The 14,431-nt window shown below is 47.8% G+C and overlaps 1 protein-coding gene across 1 annotated transcript in view; it reads right to left on the bottom strand.

The window, feature by feature from the left end:
• Nucleotides 1–14,431, bottom strand: part of pappaa (pregnancy-associated plasma protein A, pappalysin 1a) — a 142,552-nt gene that overhangs the window by 82,331 nt on the left and 45,790 nt on the right. The window contains exon 11 of the mRNA XM_059549639.1: nt 3,704–3,900. Within this exon, the coding sequence (XP_059405622.1) occupies nt 3,704–3,900 (197 nt within the window). The remainder of the gene's footprint in view (nt 1–3,703; nt 3,901–14,431) is intronic.

Genomic DNA, 14,431 nt, shown 5'->3' on the forward strand with positions numbered 1-14,431 from the left:
TGCATTTACAAAACTAAGTGCTTTATAAAGGCAACTCCAAAAACTTTTGCCAGATGATAGTAGTGTAAGCCATTATATTCACAAAATATAAAAAGCACACATTGCATTCATACTAATTTATTTTTGTGCAAAATAGGCATGTGCCTGCAATGTAACTACTTGAGCTGAAATTGTAGCTATGCAAGTCATAATTTAACTTAATGTCCTGATAAAACAGAATTTTCACTGGAATGCACAATACATAACTGCTCCATGATTAATTGGTATCAAATGTTAATTAGGGTTCAAATGGATGAAAAAAGGACTAGTGTTACTGTAAATGACCCAAATCAAGAGCATCTCTTCCAGGCCACACAGAAGACAAGATGTTGATGTAAGACACACAGCTGGTCTTTAAAATGTCAGGTGGGGAGCAGAGATGTTACAGTGTGCAAGCTTTCAGATGTGGCTTTCACATGAATGAAAATGTGCTCCCTTGACCTAAAGATCAGTTTGTTCTTCACAGCACATAGCTTAAAGCAGTGGCTCCAGGCCCACTGGCACCTGATGCTCCAGCACAGACCCATCCTCCCCCTCTGCACTCTGAAACCATCCCAGCAGATCCCTATCGGCTACACACATTTCCCTACAAGGGTGAACAGGCCTTGAAGGTACAAGACATGTTCAAACCCTTCTGAATGAGGGGACACAACAAACAACTGAAGAAAACAAAACAATGCAAGCATTTCAAAGATGCGAGTGTTTAAAAACTCAAGTATAGCCCTGATATGTCACTTCAGACATCAGTACAGACGGCACTCTTAGAGCCAGATGAAGCTAAAGTGATGTGGTCTACATGCTTAAGAGGATGAATGAAATAGGAGAATCTCACAAAAACTGTTTGGGACATATTCAACCAATTAAAGCAAACAACAAATGCAAAAAAAATAAAAACATTTCAGCCATTCCTCAGCCATACTTAACACCGTCTGTTCTTAGAAGGCAACAGGCCAGGACATTGTGCACAAGGGCTGCTTGACACTGAGGTCGATGTGCAATTTCACAGACATCTTTATGGTCTACTCAGCTCTGGAGATTTTATCTCCAGTCTCACCAAAGGAACTAATGCTAGTATCTGTGGCAAGCAATAGTTCTTCAATGAAAAGGACCATCTTTTCTGAAATTCAACAAGAGTTCCAAAAGGCTTAACCTTTGTCTGTGAAAGTCTTTATATGGTGTATATATATATATATATATACACACACACACACACACACACAGTGGCTTACAAAAGTATTCATACCCTTGTCTAGACTGTTGACCAAGATGCTGGTCACTGGAGTTGAGCTCCATGATCATATACAGTATGCAGAAGGGAGAAACCTACAAAAGAACAAATATCACAGCAACACTCCATTGATCTGGGCTTTATGTCGGTGTGGCCAGAGTCAATCTTCTCCTCAATCTCAATCTCAATCTTCTCTCAAAAACCCACTTGGAATATGCAAAATAGCATCTAAAGGACCCTTAGACTGTGAGAAACAATATTCTCTGATTTGATAAACCTCAATTCCAAACATAATGTTTGAAGGAAACCAACTCTGCTCATTGCCTTCAGAGTACCATCCACAAAGTAAAGTGTGCTGGTCGCAGCCTCATGCTGTGTGGAAGTTTTTCAGCGACAGGGAACTTGTCAGAGTAGAAGAAAAGCTCAGGTCCCCAAAATATTGAGAAGGTTCACCATCCAACAAGAAAATGCATGTCTGGCCTTGAACCCAATCAAATATTTCTAGAAAACCCTGAAAATGTGCATCTGCCCCCATCCAACCTGGCACAGCTTGAAAGGTGAAGATACAAGTAAGACACATACGTAATGAAAATAATAAGAATACTACTAATAATACAATGATTTAAAGCAGTTTAACATAATGTTGCAAATATCATGATCTCTAGCTGGAGTGCCTATGAGCTCCACTAGGACACCCCATCATGTACTCTTTACCAGAGGCAGATTTCTGAGCCAAGTGGATTTGAATGCAGCTTCCAAAAGACAAAAAAATAGGCGAATAATATTTTTTTATATTTGATACAAATCACACCAGTTTGATTTAATCATTCAGTGTGGCACACACTGGTACTGAGCACCATTATAACCAATCACACACAATTCGGTTGAGCTTATGAATGCAATGGCCAATCAGAGACGTTCAGATGAGTCATCGCTGAAATGCGGTGTTTTGTTCACTTGCTCGCTGACTGAATTATCTGGTGAATTCTCTCATCAGAAACAAAAAAGTGCAGAGGTGTGTACGAATGTAAGATATTCATTTCACAGTGTAAAGAGCTTCAGTGATTATAATGGGAGTTTTTGAGAGTGCCTGAGAGCTAGACTGAATGAAAATGTTCTTTGATAATGTAAATTTCCTAATATAGTTAACACGTTTGGAAATATTTACAATAAAAAGGAAAAAATAAATTAATAAAACATAATCCTGTATCAGTTACACAGTGCTACCCATAGTTTCACAAGGCACTGTATATATATATATATATATATAAATCTTTGTTCAATAACCTGTGGGAAGTCGTGGCCTAATGGTTAGAGAGTCGGACTCCCAATCGAAAGGTTGTGAGTTTGAGTCCCGGGCCAGCAGGAATTGTGGGTGGGGGGGAGTGCATGTACAGTTCTCTCTCCACCTTCAATACCACGACTTAGGTGCCCTTGAGCAAGGCATCGAACCCCCAACTGCTCCCCGGGCGCCGCAGCATAAATGGCTGTCCACTGCTCCGGGTGTGTGCTCACAGTGTGTGTGTGTGTTCACTGCTCTGTGTGTGTGCATTTCGGATGGGTTAAATGCAGAGCACAAATTCTGAGTATGGGTCACCATACTTGGCTGAATTTCAATTCACTTAATTTATTAATATAAAAATATAAAAAGTATTAAGTGTTAGGATTAAATAGGGCTAAAAGGCTTAAGACTAGCTTTAAAACCAGAAATTTTTGTACCAAAAACAAACAATATATAACATATTCAATACATTTTGTAATCATGTGTATACATTGTAATTATGCCTTCCATCAGGGCAAATGAAGTCAGATTTCACATCAGTGTCACACAAACCTCTAAACAACAATTTTGTACTGGTAAAGATGGCATGCTCTGCATTAAGTTAGCCAATATTATTATAGCTTGTCAAATTGAAATAGTTTTATCAGTGCTACATTGCTGAAACAGTAGGTGAATAGACTGTTACTGGTCCAGAAATGCGTCTAGAGGTCATTTAAATCAATGGCAGTTTATAAAGATAAAGTGACCAGAAATCATTCATTTTCACAGAGAGTTTGAGGTGACATGAGCGAATGTCAGCAGTACAAAGGTAAGCAGTACAAAATGCACAGTGAATTCACTACAGTGTGTTGACATGATTTGCCTCAGTATACAGAATTCAAAGGTACAGCACGCACATCCAAAACAATAAAACTGGGTGCTGGGCAGACAAGTAGTTGCAAAGATAAACAATGAGTCCACACACCAGAAAATGCTCCTTAGCAATTTTTGACGTGGTGAGCAATCATTAAAATTGCTAAGGAGAATTTTCTGGTGTGCGGACTCATTGTTTATCTTTGCCTCAGAATACAACAATCAAGCTGAAACACCCACTAGGCAACCTCTATCGCCGTATGTGTGAATGTATCTAAGGCTGAATCCAGCAGGACACTAACCTTAGTAATAGCAGGATATCCTGCAGCCACGTCACCAGGACAGTACAGCCTCTCTTCATGGGACACTTCCACTGAGGTGGCCCACTGGTCCAGAAAACCATTCGGCGTGTACAGGCCACAATCCTTCACACTTGTCTCCCGCTCAAAGTCTTCACAGACGCCGTCGCCGTCATAATAGTAGCACATGCTGGGCTCATCTGTGTTTGTGAAAGACAGAGAGAACAGTCACGTTGGCATTAAATAAATTCTACAAACACTAAATCTACATTTTGTAATAAGGTTCCAGAAAGAAAGTACTGCAGACATTGTAGCATGTGTATTTTCCAGTTTGGGAAGCTGCTTTGAAACTATAGCTTGTCAAGCCATAAACTATTCAAAATTAATCACACTCGCTCAGTCCATCTCTATCTCATAATACTCTACATAATACAGTTATCTGTTAATACTGTAACACAATATGAAGCAACTCAACGTTCCTTAAAATTACTAGTTCTAAAGTGACGTTTTGGAATTAGTAACAGAAGGCTTGGGCTCAGCTGTTTCACTGTCAAACTGACATTTGAATCCTTTCGGAAGGAAGTAGTTCTGCACAATAGAGGGTTTTTATAGACACTCCATTGTTTTTGTTCATGTATTTACACTCTTGTGCCATCAAACTGTTGCAATATCACACTCATAGACATGAGATATGGCTGTATATCTGCATGCTGTGATCCCCTATGGCCAAAACACAGCCGTGCTGATATACAGCCGATATACTGTCTATATTGATTATATATTTGCATATTGTAACGCTTTACAAACTTCATAATCATGGGAAGAAGGAAGCGGGAACCAGCGGACATTCAAACTGAAAACTTTACAAAATAAACACAAAACAGCGCAACCAGCCCTCGCGGACAACTGCCGCGCACAAACATGAAAAAAACCAAAACACAAAATAAAGCCCAGGCCTGGTCCTCTCTCATCCTTCACTGTCGTCGCTCCTCTTTTGCATCCTTCCTAGCTCCTCCGTGGGACGCGAGACCGGTGAGTGGAGCAGGTGTCGCTCATTTCCCTCCACATCACTCCACTGGCCTCCCTCCATTCCCACGGCTCTCAGCCCCGCCCCACTCCTCATACATATATACATGCTTTTGTCCCTATGTCATTGGGTTTATTAGGCAGTTTTCCCTTTCACACTGAGGACAAACACCCCAATTCACTGTGTCATACTCACAGCATCACATCAGAGAAGAGCCAGATTATGTTTCTGAGAGAAACTGGACCCAATTCAAATCTGTGAAGACACATTGTGATCCTTCTTATAAAGTGTTTACTTTGATGGCCTAATGTGAGCAATATTCAACATATGTGTCACCACATGGAGTTCTACAGAATCGCAACAGATGTTTTATTTTGCAGATGGTTTGAATGTTTTTCTTTGTATCCTTCAAACTATTTACATCAGCCAGGGTCAGACTGTACTTCTCAAATGTTATTTCAAATCATGCTGCAGGTCCCAATAAAGTTACCGGCCAATTGCAGTGAAGTTTCTCAAATTTGGTGCTTATGGGTCTCTAGATACATCTGTGCTGCCTTCAGAATATCTCCAGATGAAGGCATTTTTGCAGACAGGATGTTGCGCAAACATTGGTTTCAGATGTGCCTTGATGCCTTCCTACCTCTGAAGGCATAATTTTTCAGATTTCGTACACATCAGGTTTTTCCAAGGCAATGAGTGAGACAGGAGCACTGTTGAGTTCAGGGATATTTGGGAGGATTTTTCCAGGCCATGGAGCTGCTGTTCCTCATTCAAGTGTTTTACCCTTAACTTTTTCTCCTCACTTGTTCTCTTACGAGAGCTCTCTCGTACTGCGTCTTAGCTAAGACGCTACGGGAAAAGTCTCTTTTCACGAAATACTGAAGCAAAAAATTATCCTTAATTTTGTATTTTTGTAAAGCGCATTTGCAGCAGTACACAGCCATAGGCGAGACGGCTCGTTCGCTCATTGGCTTGTTCTGCGGCAACTGCACAGCCTATCGAGCGCAGGCTGATGCAACATCAGACCAATAAGAGCGCTTCGCGCCCTTCTTGCCACTTCCCGCCGAAACGGGTGTGGCTCAACCTATAAAAGGAGCTCGAAAAGGCTGACTCACCTGATTTTTCATCTCTTCAGCGAAGCTCACGCATCGCTGGATCACGAGGAAGCAAGCGCCTGGAAGAGCATATCAGCAGGACAAGCCATCCTGAAGCCGCTGGCACCGCCGCCTTCCACTGCCGTTCCTGCTGCGCTATCCGGCGCCCATATCCTTTACAATCCTTGTTCTGTAATATTCTGTGTGTGTGTTCGCCCTGCGACGCACATTCACAAAAGATGCCTTCGTGCGGCTCGTGCAGAACCCCGCTCAGCGAAGGAGATCGTCACGTCATCTGCGTCTCCTGTCTTGGTGAAGACCATGCAGCGCTCGCGCTCGCTGATGGCGGATGCCCTCATTGCGAGTTGATGCCTATGGTGACTCTGAGGACTCGCCTGGCATCCTTCTCGAAGCCTGCATCATCCGCTGCGCCGCAGCGCCGTAAGAACCGCCGCTCGCAGCGCCTACCAAAACCGCCTCCAGCTCGGCCGAGCTCGCCGGTTCCCTCCGCTTCGCCGGTCTCCCCTGCATCGCTTCCCGATGCTCAGCGTCCGCTGCTTGCCGACGCATCATCGGAGGAAGTGGATCTCAGGCCCGCGTCGGAGGAAGAAGACACGTGCTCTCTGCTTGCTTCGGGCAGTGAGGGTTGGGCGAGCTCCGTGGATCTTGCGCCCGCTGCTCAGAGGCCCAGCAGACGGGGGGATATCGATAAGGAGCTGATGCGTGTACTCTCGTTGGCCGCGGCGAGCCTCGGCCTCGAGTGGTCTGCACCAGCGCCCCCTTCACGTTCCCGGCTGGATGGTAGCTATCTTCCGGATGAGCGCTCTTCCTCAAGCTTTTCTTCCTGAGCTTCACGAAGAAGTGGCGAAGGCTTGGGACGCTCCATTTTTGGCGAGAATCCGCTCATCTGTTTCGTCAGCATTCTCCACACTGGACGGTGCTAAGAACAGAGGCTACCTGTCACTTCCGCCGGTGGAACAGGCTATAGCAGCGCACCTTTGCCTGCCCTCTGCTGGACGGCGGACTAAGGCGGCGTTGCCATCCAAAGCCTGCCGCATGACGTCATCGCTGCTCGCACGGATATTCTCTGCTGCTGGGCAGGCTGCGTCTGCGTTACACATCATGGCGACGCTACAGATTTTCCAGGGCGATCTTCTCCGCAAGCTGGATGAGATGGGACCTGAAGCGATCTGTCTCGCGGATCTGAGGAGTGCTTCGGATCTCTCCCTCCGCGCAACTAAGTCCGCTGCACAGGCCATGGGACGGGTTATGGCTTCCGCTACGGTGGCTGAGAGGCATTTGTGGCTGACGCTTTCTGACATGAAGGAGTCTGAGCGCGCTGCGTTTCTTGACGCTCCGCTAACTCCTGCCGGCCTCTTTGGATCTTCCGTCAACGAGTTTGTGGAGAGATTCGCCGAGGACCAGAAAGCTTCACAGGCGTTCAAGCACTTCTTGCCGAAGCGCTCCAGTTCTGCAGCTAGCCGCTCTAGACCGGCCCCACAGAGCTCTCAGTCACGCCCACCGCCTCCTGCTGCGCCATCACGACAGCATCAGCAACGCAGCTCGGGACCCCGTTCTCGATCTTCGAGCCGTCGCCCCGCGCCGCGGGAGCCGCGGCAGAGGATTGCGGTGAAGCCAGAAGCCCCGAAAGCATCCTAGCACTGCTGGGAAAGCGCCGGTGTTCGAGTTCCGCTGCGGCCGAGCTCTCACCCAAGCGTGCCGCTGTTGCAGTTCCAAGAGTTGTGACTGCCTCAGTGTCTTCTGCAATGCGCAAGCCTGCACGAGTGCCCGCTTGCCTGCACACAAAAGCCGTTATCACGGCTACCCAGATGTTTCCCAAAAAGAGTGTTTTTTCCCCAGTGCCCATCCCCGCATGTAAGCACAGCCCTGCACACAGGGCTAGCGCACATAAGATCGACACATATCGGTCGAGCGCGCCGCAAAGTAAACGTGCCCACTTCCCAGTGCCCACATACACTATGTCACTTATGGCGCGGGGCTTCTGTAAAAACGAGGCCCGTGCACGTACATTCTGCACAGGCAGACGGCGAGTTGAAAGTGGTAAAAGTGCACACATGCAGCCCACGGTTACTCGCAGATATATCGAGTCCCACGGGACCCGCTCAGCCTCCCTCCAGTCGGTTAAGCGCTGGAACGGGGTCGAGGATGAGCGATCTGCCCGCTGTGATCAGCGCGCTCCCCGCCTCAGATGCGCAGCACACTCGAGCGCCGCCGTTGCCCAGTCAACAGAGCGCGTGTCGCATCCAGCCCTTAGCCATTCATGCAGATGCATGGTCAGCGCTTCCAGGGGTTTCGGATTGGGTGCTAGGCATTATAAAGAGAGGCTACTCGCTACAGTTTTCTCGACGCCCACCGCGCTTTTCAGCGCGCGTCGAAACTACGGTCAAAACAGAAGTAGCACACATACTTCGGGCCGAAATATCAAAACTGTTGAGCAAAGGGGCTGTAGAGCCTGTGTCTCAAGCTCAAAGCGAGGGGGGGCTGTACAGCAGATACTTTCTGGTGCCCAAGAGAGACGGGGGTCTCAGGCCCATACTGGATCTAAGACAGCTGAACAAGGCATTGATGAAACGCAGTTTCAAAATGCTCACGGCCAGGAAGCTCCTCGCGCAGATTCGCAGAGGGGACTGGTTCATGTGAATAGATCTGAAGGACGCGTATTTTCAAATACAGATAGCGTCAAACCACAGGCAGTTTTTGAGATTCGCCTTCGAGGGCCAGGCATACCAGTTTGCAGTCCTGCCATTCGGCTTGTCCGTAGCTCCTCGTACGTTTACGAGGTGCATGGATGCAGCGCTCGCTCCTCTCAGACTCAGAGGCATACGAGTGCTGAATTATTTGGATGACTGGCTGGTTCTGGCCCGATCACGAGCGGAGCTCGTGGACCACAGGGCCGTTTTACTCGATCACCTCGAGAAGCTCGGCCTCAGTGTCAATTGGGCGAAGAGTTCGCTGAACCCCAGTCAGACGATCCTGTTTCTGGGTATAGTTCTGAATGAACTATACCCAGTTCTGAGTGTTCCATGACAGCGCGACTGTCACCACAGCGCACGATGGGCATTCAGCGCGCAGCGAGTTCTTTCCGCTGCGGCGCGACTGTGTCGCTCAAACACTGTCAAAAGATGCTGGGTCTCATGGCCTCAGCATCTCCGGTTCTGCGGCTGGGCCTGCTCCGCATGCGCCCCCTGCAGTTCTGGCTGAAGGCTCGGGTGCCGCGCAGAGCGTGGGCATCTGGCCGGCTGCATTTCAAGGTCGATCAGAGCTGTGTTGCGGCTCTAGCACCTTGGACAGCGAACGGCTGGTACCGATCAGGTGTAAGCCTGGGGACTTCCCCGAGTGTGAAAATGGTGTCGACGGACGCCTCCACTTCGAGATGGGGAGCGCTGCTCGAAGGCAGACCGTCCTTTGGCCTATGGTCAGAACGGGAAAAGCTCCATCATATCAACTGCCTGGAAATGCTGGCAGTGGAGAACGCGCTGACGCGCTTTTGTCCCCATATCAAGGATCACCACGTCGTAGTCCGTTCGGACAACATGTCCGTGGTGTCCTACATAAATCGCCAGGGCGGTCTCGGGTCACGAAACCTGTGCAGGCTGACGGAACGCCTCCTGATTTGGGCTCAACGCAACGTGCGCTCGCTGAGAGCAGTGCATGTGCCTGGACTGCAGAATCTGGGTCCAGACAGGCTGTCCAGAGGCAATGTCCCTACGGGCGAATGGTCTCTACACCCGCAAACAGTCCGGCTGTTGTGGGAGAGATTTGGCATGGCGGAGGTGGACCTCTTTGCGTCCCACGAAAACGCTCACTGCCCCGCGTTCTTTTCCAAGAACGAAAGCGCGCTGTCACGGAAATGGCCGTGCTGCCCGCTTTATGTGTTCCCTCCCGTCTCCCTCCTTCCGCAGGTGATAGAACGGGTGAGAGAAACGAGATGTTCAATACTGCTTGTGGCACCTCTTTGGATTTTGATGCAATTAGCAGATGTTGCCCCGTGGCCGGTACCGTTGAGGAGAGATCTCCTCTCGCAGGCCAAGGGCTCGATTTGGCACCCTCAACCGGAGTTGTGGTCCCTCCATGTATGGGCACTCAACGGTTACCCGCTGATCTCGCAGTGGGAGTGCTAAATACCATCACTCAGGCTAGAGCTCCGTCGACACGACGTCTGTATGCCTCAAAGTGGTCGGTGTTCTCCAGCTGGTGCACAGCTCGAGGTTATTCACCCCTTAGTTGTGAGGTGATGGAGGTCCTCTCCTTCCTACAGGAGCTGTTGGATAAGGGCAGAGCCCCATCCACGCTCAAAGTTTATGTGGCGGCCATCGCGGCGTTTTCTGAAACGGCGTCCGGTCAGTCAATAGGAAGGAACGATTTAGTCATCCGGTTCCTCAGACCCGCTAGGAGGCTGAATCCTCCCAGACCTCCGTCAGTCCCTATGTGGGACCTCGCGGCGGTTTTGGAGGCCTTGAAGGGTCCCCCTTTTGAGCCTATCCAATCGGTTAGCCTTCAGCATCTGTCGTTCAAGACAGTATTCTTGTTGGCTCTCGCTTCTGTGAAGCGTGTGGGTGATTTGCACGTGCTCTCGGTGAGCCAGTCGTGCTTGGAGTTTGGGCCCAATGACTCAAGGGTCATACTCAAACCTAGGCACGGTTATGTGCCGAAATCCCTCAACACACCGTTTCGGGCTCAGGTTATTGCCCTGTCTGCCCTGCCGGTGTCAGGGGAGGATGGAGACTCGAGTCTTCTTTGCCCTGTCAGGGTTTTAAGAGCTTATGTGTCTCGCTCTGCTGCCTTTCGGCAGACGGAGCAGCTATTTGTCTCGTTCGGTGGACGTTCCAAGGGAATGGCTGTTTCGAGATAGACTCTATCCAGATGGATAGTTGATGCCATAGCGTTAGCTTACGCTTCCAGGGGCCTTCAGTGCCCGTTGGGCATCAGAGCACACTCCACAAGAGGCGTCGCCTCGTCGTGGGCGTGGTCTACTGGGATCTCCTTGCAGGATATATGTATGGCGGCGGGTTGGGCCTCGCCGTCTACATTTATCAGGTTCTATAACCTGGAGGTTCCCGCCTTGCAAGCAAGGCTGCTGTCGGTATAGAAGAATCAGGGCCCTAAGGGGAATTCTGAGTTCATGAGCGCTATGCGCTGCCGACTGTTATATGGGCAGTATTGCATAAGACCCGCATTGCCACATTGGTCAGGCCTTGCCTCGGCTGTGTGATGTCATATTGCCACATCTACGGATGCTGCTAGATATGGGACAGAGGGCTTTCCCCCTTTTCTGTCCCGGACTCTCTGTGAGTCCCTCAGGTGACTGTGCACTGTAAATCCTGGGCGTTGCTTCAGGTTTATTGGTGTGTGATCCCTGCGCACGGCGTTTTACATCGGGTTCCCGTAGCGTCTTAGCTAAGACGCAGTACGAGAGAGCTCTCGTAAGAGATACTCGGTTACTAAACGTAACCTCGGTTCTCTCTAGAAGAGCGAACGAGTACTGCGTTCTCTGCCGTGCGTACGATTCACTCTGGTTCGCTTCGGCGATGAAATAAATCAGGTGAGTCAGCCTTTTCGAGCTCCTTTTATAGGTTGAGCCACACCCGTTTCGGCAGGAAGCGGCAAGAAGGGCGCGAAGCGCCCTTATTGGTCTGATGTTGCATCAGCCTGCGCTCGATAGGCTGTGCAGTTGCCGCAGAACAAGCCAATGAGCGAACGAGCCTTTACAAAAAATACAAAATTAAGGATAATTTTTTTCTTCAGTATTCCGTGAAAAGAGACTTTTCCCGTAGCGTCTTAGCTAAGACGCAGTACTCGTTCGCTCTTCTAGAGAGAACCGAGGTTACGTTTAGTAACCGAGTACGTTCTCATTCTCCCACTTTCACATTTGCTCTCCCACATTGTCTCTCCATTCACTCCAACTATGTATTTTTGTTTGTCTCTCTGGCATTTTATTTTAACAAAACTGAATATTAGTAGTGCACTTAAAAAAAAAAATAGAACAGCAATGCATAATAAACTAAGGAAGTTACCATTTACAAATTTACAGAAATTAACCATTTTAAAATATATTTATAGGAAATTCAATACTAACACTTTACATTAAAGTTAATTGGTAAACTGTATAAGTTAATGCAAAAAATCTAACAATGAAAATTCCGTCACACTTTAGTTAGGGCCTAAATTCTCATCAACTCTTATCTACGAGTTTGACCTTACTAAGGAGATAGGAGTGCATTTTTTTCTACAGAGGCTTTGATCTGATACCTGCAGTTTGACACGGCTCGCGTGCTGTTTATGTGTCTGTGGTGTAGAGCAAGCGTGTTCAGCTCTCAAGGGAATTGGATTTACTCTGCATTCATTGCTTATTTCTTGTGACGGATAAGCATGAATTGAACATGTTCGTCTAACGAGGAGATGGTCTGTGCTCATTGTGATGGATTTGCGGGACTACTGAGGTGTATGTGAGTATTTCACTATTTACCCGAGTTTGTAGATAGCGTTTGCACGAATATATTTGCCTCTTGTGGGAATAGCGATGCATTCGCGGCAGCAGTTTTGTTCGCGCTTGATTTTTGTGTTAATTTAGCGGTTGGGCGGAACGTGTTTAGCTCCTGTAGGAGCTGAACAAATGCTGCACGATGCGTTGTGGTGAAATGAAATGTATAGTGTGGATCTGTCTGCAGTTAATGGATAAATTGTTTATATTATGACCTTCTCAGATAACCACATTATACTTCACTCTGTCTTAATTTTTTTCTTTTTGTAAAAATCCATTATCGACCCGAAATCCACAGATTCCAGCATACTAGTTATGCCAACATTCGAAGGTACAGTATGCGTGAGAATGGCCTGCTATCTCTCCATGGGGGAGACATCTTTAGGGTACATCTTGCTTAAATGGCAGGGCATATGCATCAGTGGCACGTCAGGCTGTTGCTTCATTGCACACAATGGCTGAAAGATCTGCTGAAAGACCTGGTTAAAGGAGAGGGCCTTTCTCCCGATGAGGTAGCTGAGTTGCTCCGCACCACAGATCCCGCTCTTTGTGCTATTATTCAGGCAGCCTCTGCTATAGACAGATCCACAGCAGCTATGGTGGTAGTGAAGAGTCATCTGTGTGTGGACCTGGTATATGTTGGAAAGAAAGAGAGGGGCTTTCTTCTCGATGCTCCTGTGTCACCCTTCCGAGTTTTCGATACCTTCGTCGAGACAGTGGTTGAGAAATTCAGGGAGACGAAGGTACACTCAGCAGCCTTCAAATCCTTCGTTACATGAAGGTCCAGGTCTGAGCCAGTACAAACCCAGGGGTCCTGGCCGATCTCAATCTGAAGATCAGAAATGGGTACAGGAGGCTAGTGTTGCAGCTTGTGCTCCTCCCCCACCTATGGGTTGGGGATTGGAGGAATTATGGGACAAAGGGAGGTAGGCAAGATAAGAGATGTGATCCAGACGAGGCGTTAGCGCTTTTCATCCAGATTAGAGTAATACTTGAGTATCTGCTCATTTCCCTTTCTAAAATCCACATAGTGGTAAGTGTACATGCTGGCGCATTGTGCACGTTCTAAAATCCACATAGTGGTAGGTGTGCACTTTTCTAAAATCCTGTATGGTAAGAGTTTTATGTTAGTAGCCTTGTTCCCTTTCTTTGAGTTAGTTAAGACCCCAGTACCAGGCAAACTAGCCCCATTTTTGGCTAACTTGCAGTACACTTACCCTTCTGATTTCTAACGATCATGCTGCAGGTCAAGCCCCCCTCTTGGCTGAGATGCTCCCTCAGCTGGGTAACTTACTGCTAGCCATTCCAGCATTGGAACACGCTGTAGGTTGAGCCCCCTCTCGATTGAGAACTGGGTGTGTTGCTTCCTCAGCTAGGTAACTTACTGCTAGACATTCCAGCATTTTACCATAGGTCGAGTTAATGACTTCTCAATGTATTGTTTGTGGGATGCACCATTTACATCTATGGGCTGCTCTTTCAGAGTGCCATGAGGGCCCCCTAGAATGGTTTTTTAATTCCATGTTATGATAATTGTGCACGTGAAAGCTTTGTGCACTTTCTAAAATCCACACTGTGGTAAGTTCACACACTAGTACTTTGTGTTATTTTCTAAAATCCTGTTATGGTAAGGGTTACTCATGGTAGCTTTATTCACTTTTTTGAGTTGGTTACAGCCCAGGGCACCTTGGGCACAACTCCAGCTATGTATCCTCTGGATACCCCTTTTTGAGCTTGCTGACAGTTCCTTCAGCAAGCTCATGCAGAGCAAGTGGTACCCCCTGTGTGACAGGCCAAGACTTTGTATGATGCTAGGCTCTTGGTCATATCCCCTTAAAGGAATCTATTCCTGATTCCAAGCCTTGAGCTCTACCCTGGGCCCAGGAGTTCTGGCCCTAACAGATAAGTTTTAGGGTATGTAGCCTAGGCCTTTGGCCGTAGGGGATAATGTCACTGACAGACGTCCCAGTGGCAGCTCCCATAGCTATGGTAGAGTTGGTACTTAGTGCTCACCATGGTTCTGGTATGCACTCCCCTCAGCATAGTGGCGTGGGTATACTGTTCCCCATAGTGACCCCTATAGGACGCAGTTCGAAGTTCCCTTGAAA

This window comes from Carassius carassius, chromosome 5, assembly GCF_963082965.1.
Source record: "Carassius carassius chromosome 5, fCarCar2.1, whole genome shotgun sequence".
NCBI classification, from domain to species: domain Eukaryota; kingdom Metazoa; phylum Chordata; class Actinopteri; order Cypriniformes; family Cyprinidae; genus Carassius; species Carassius carassius.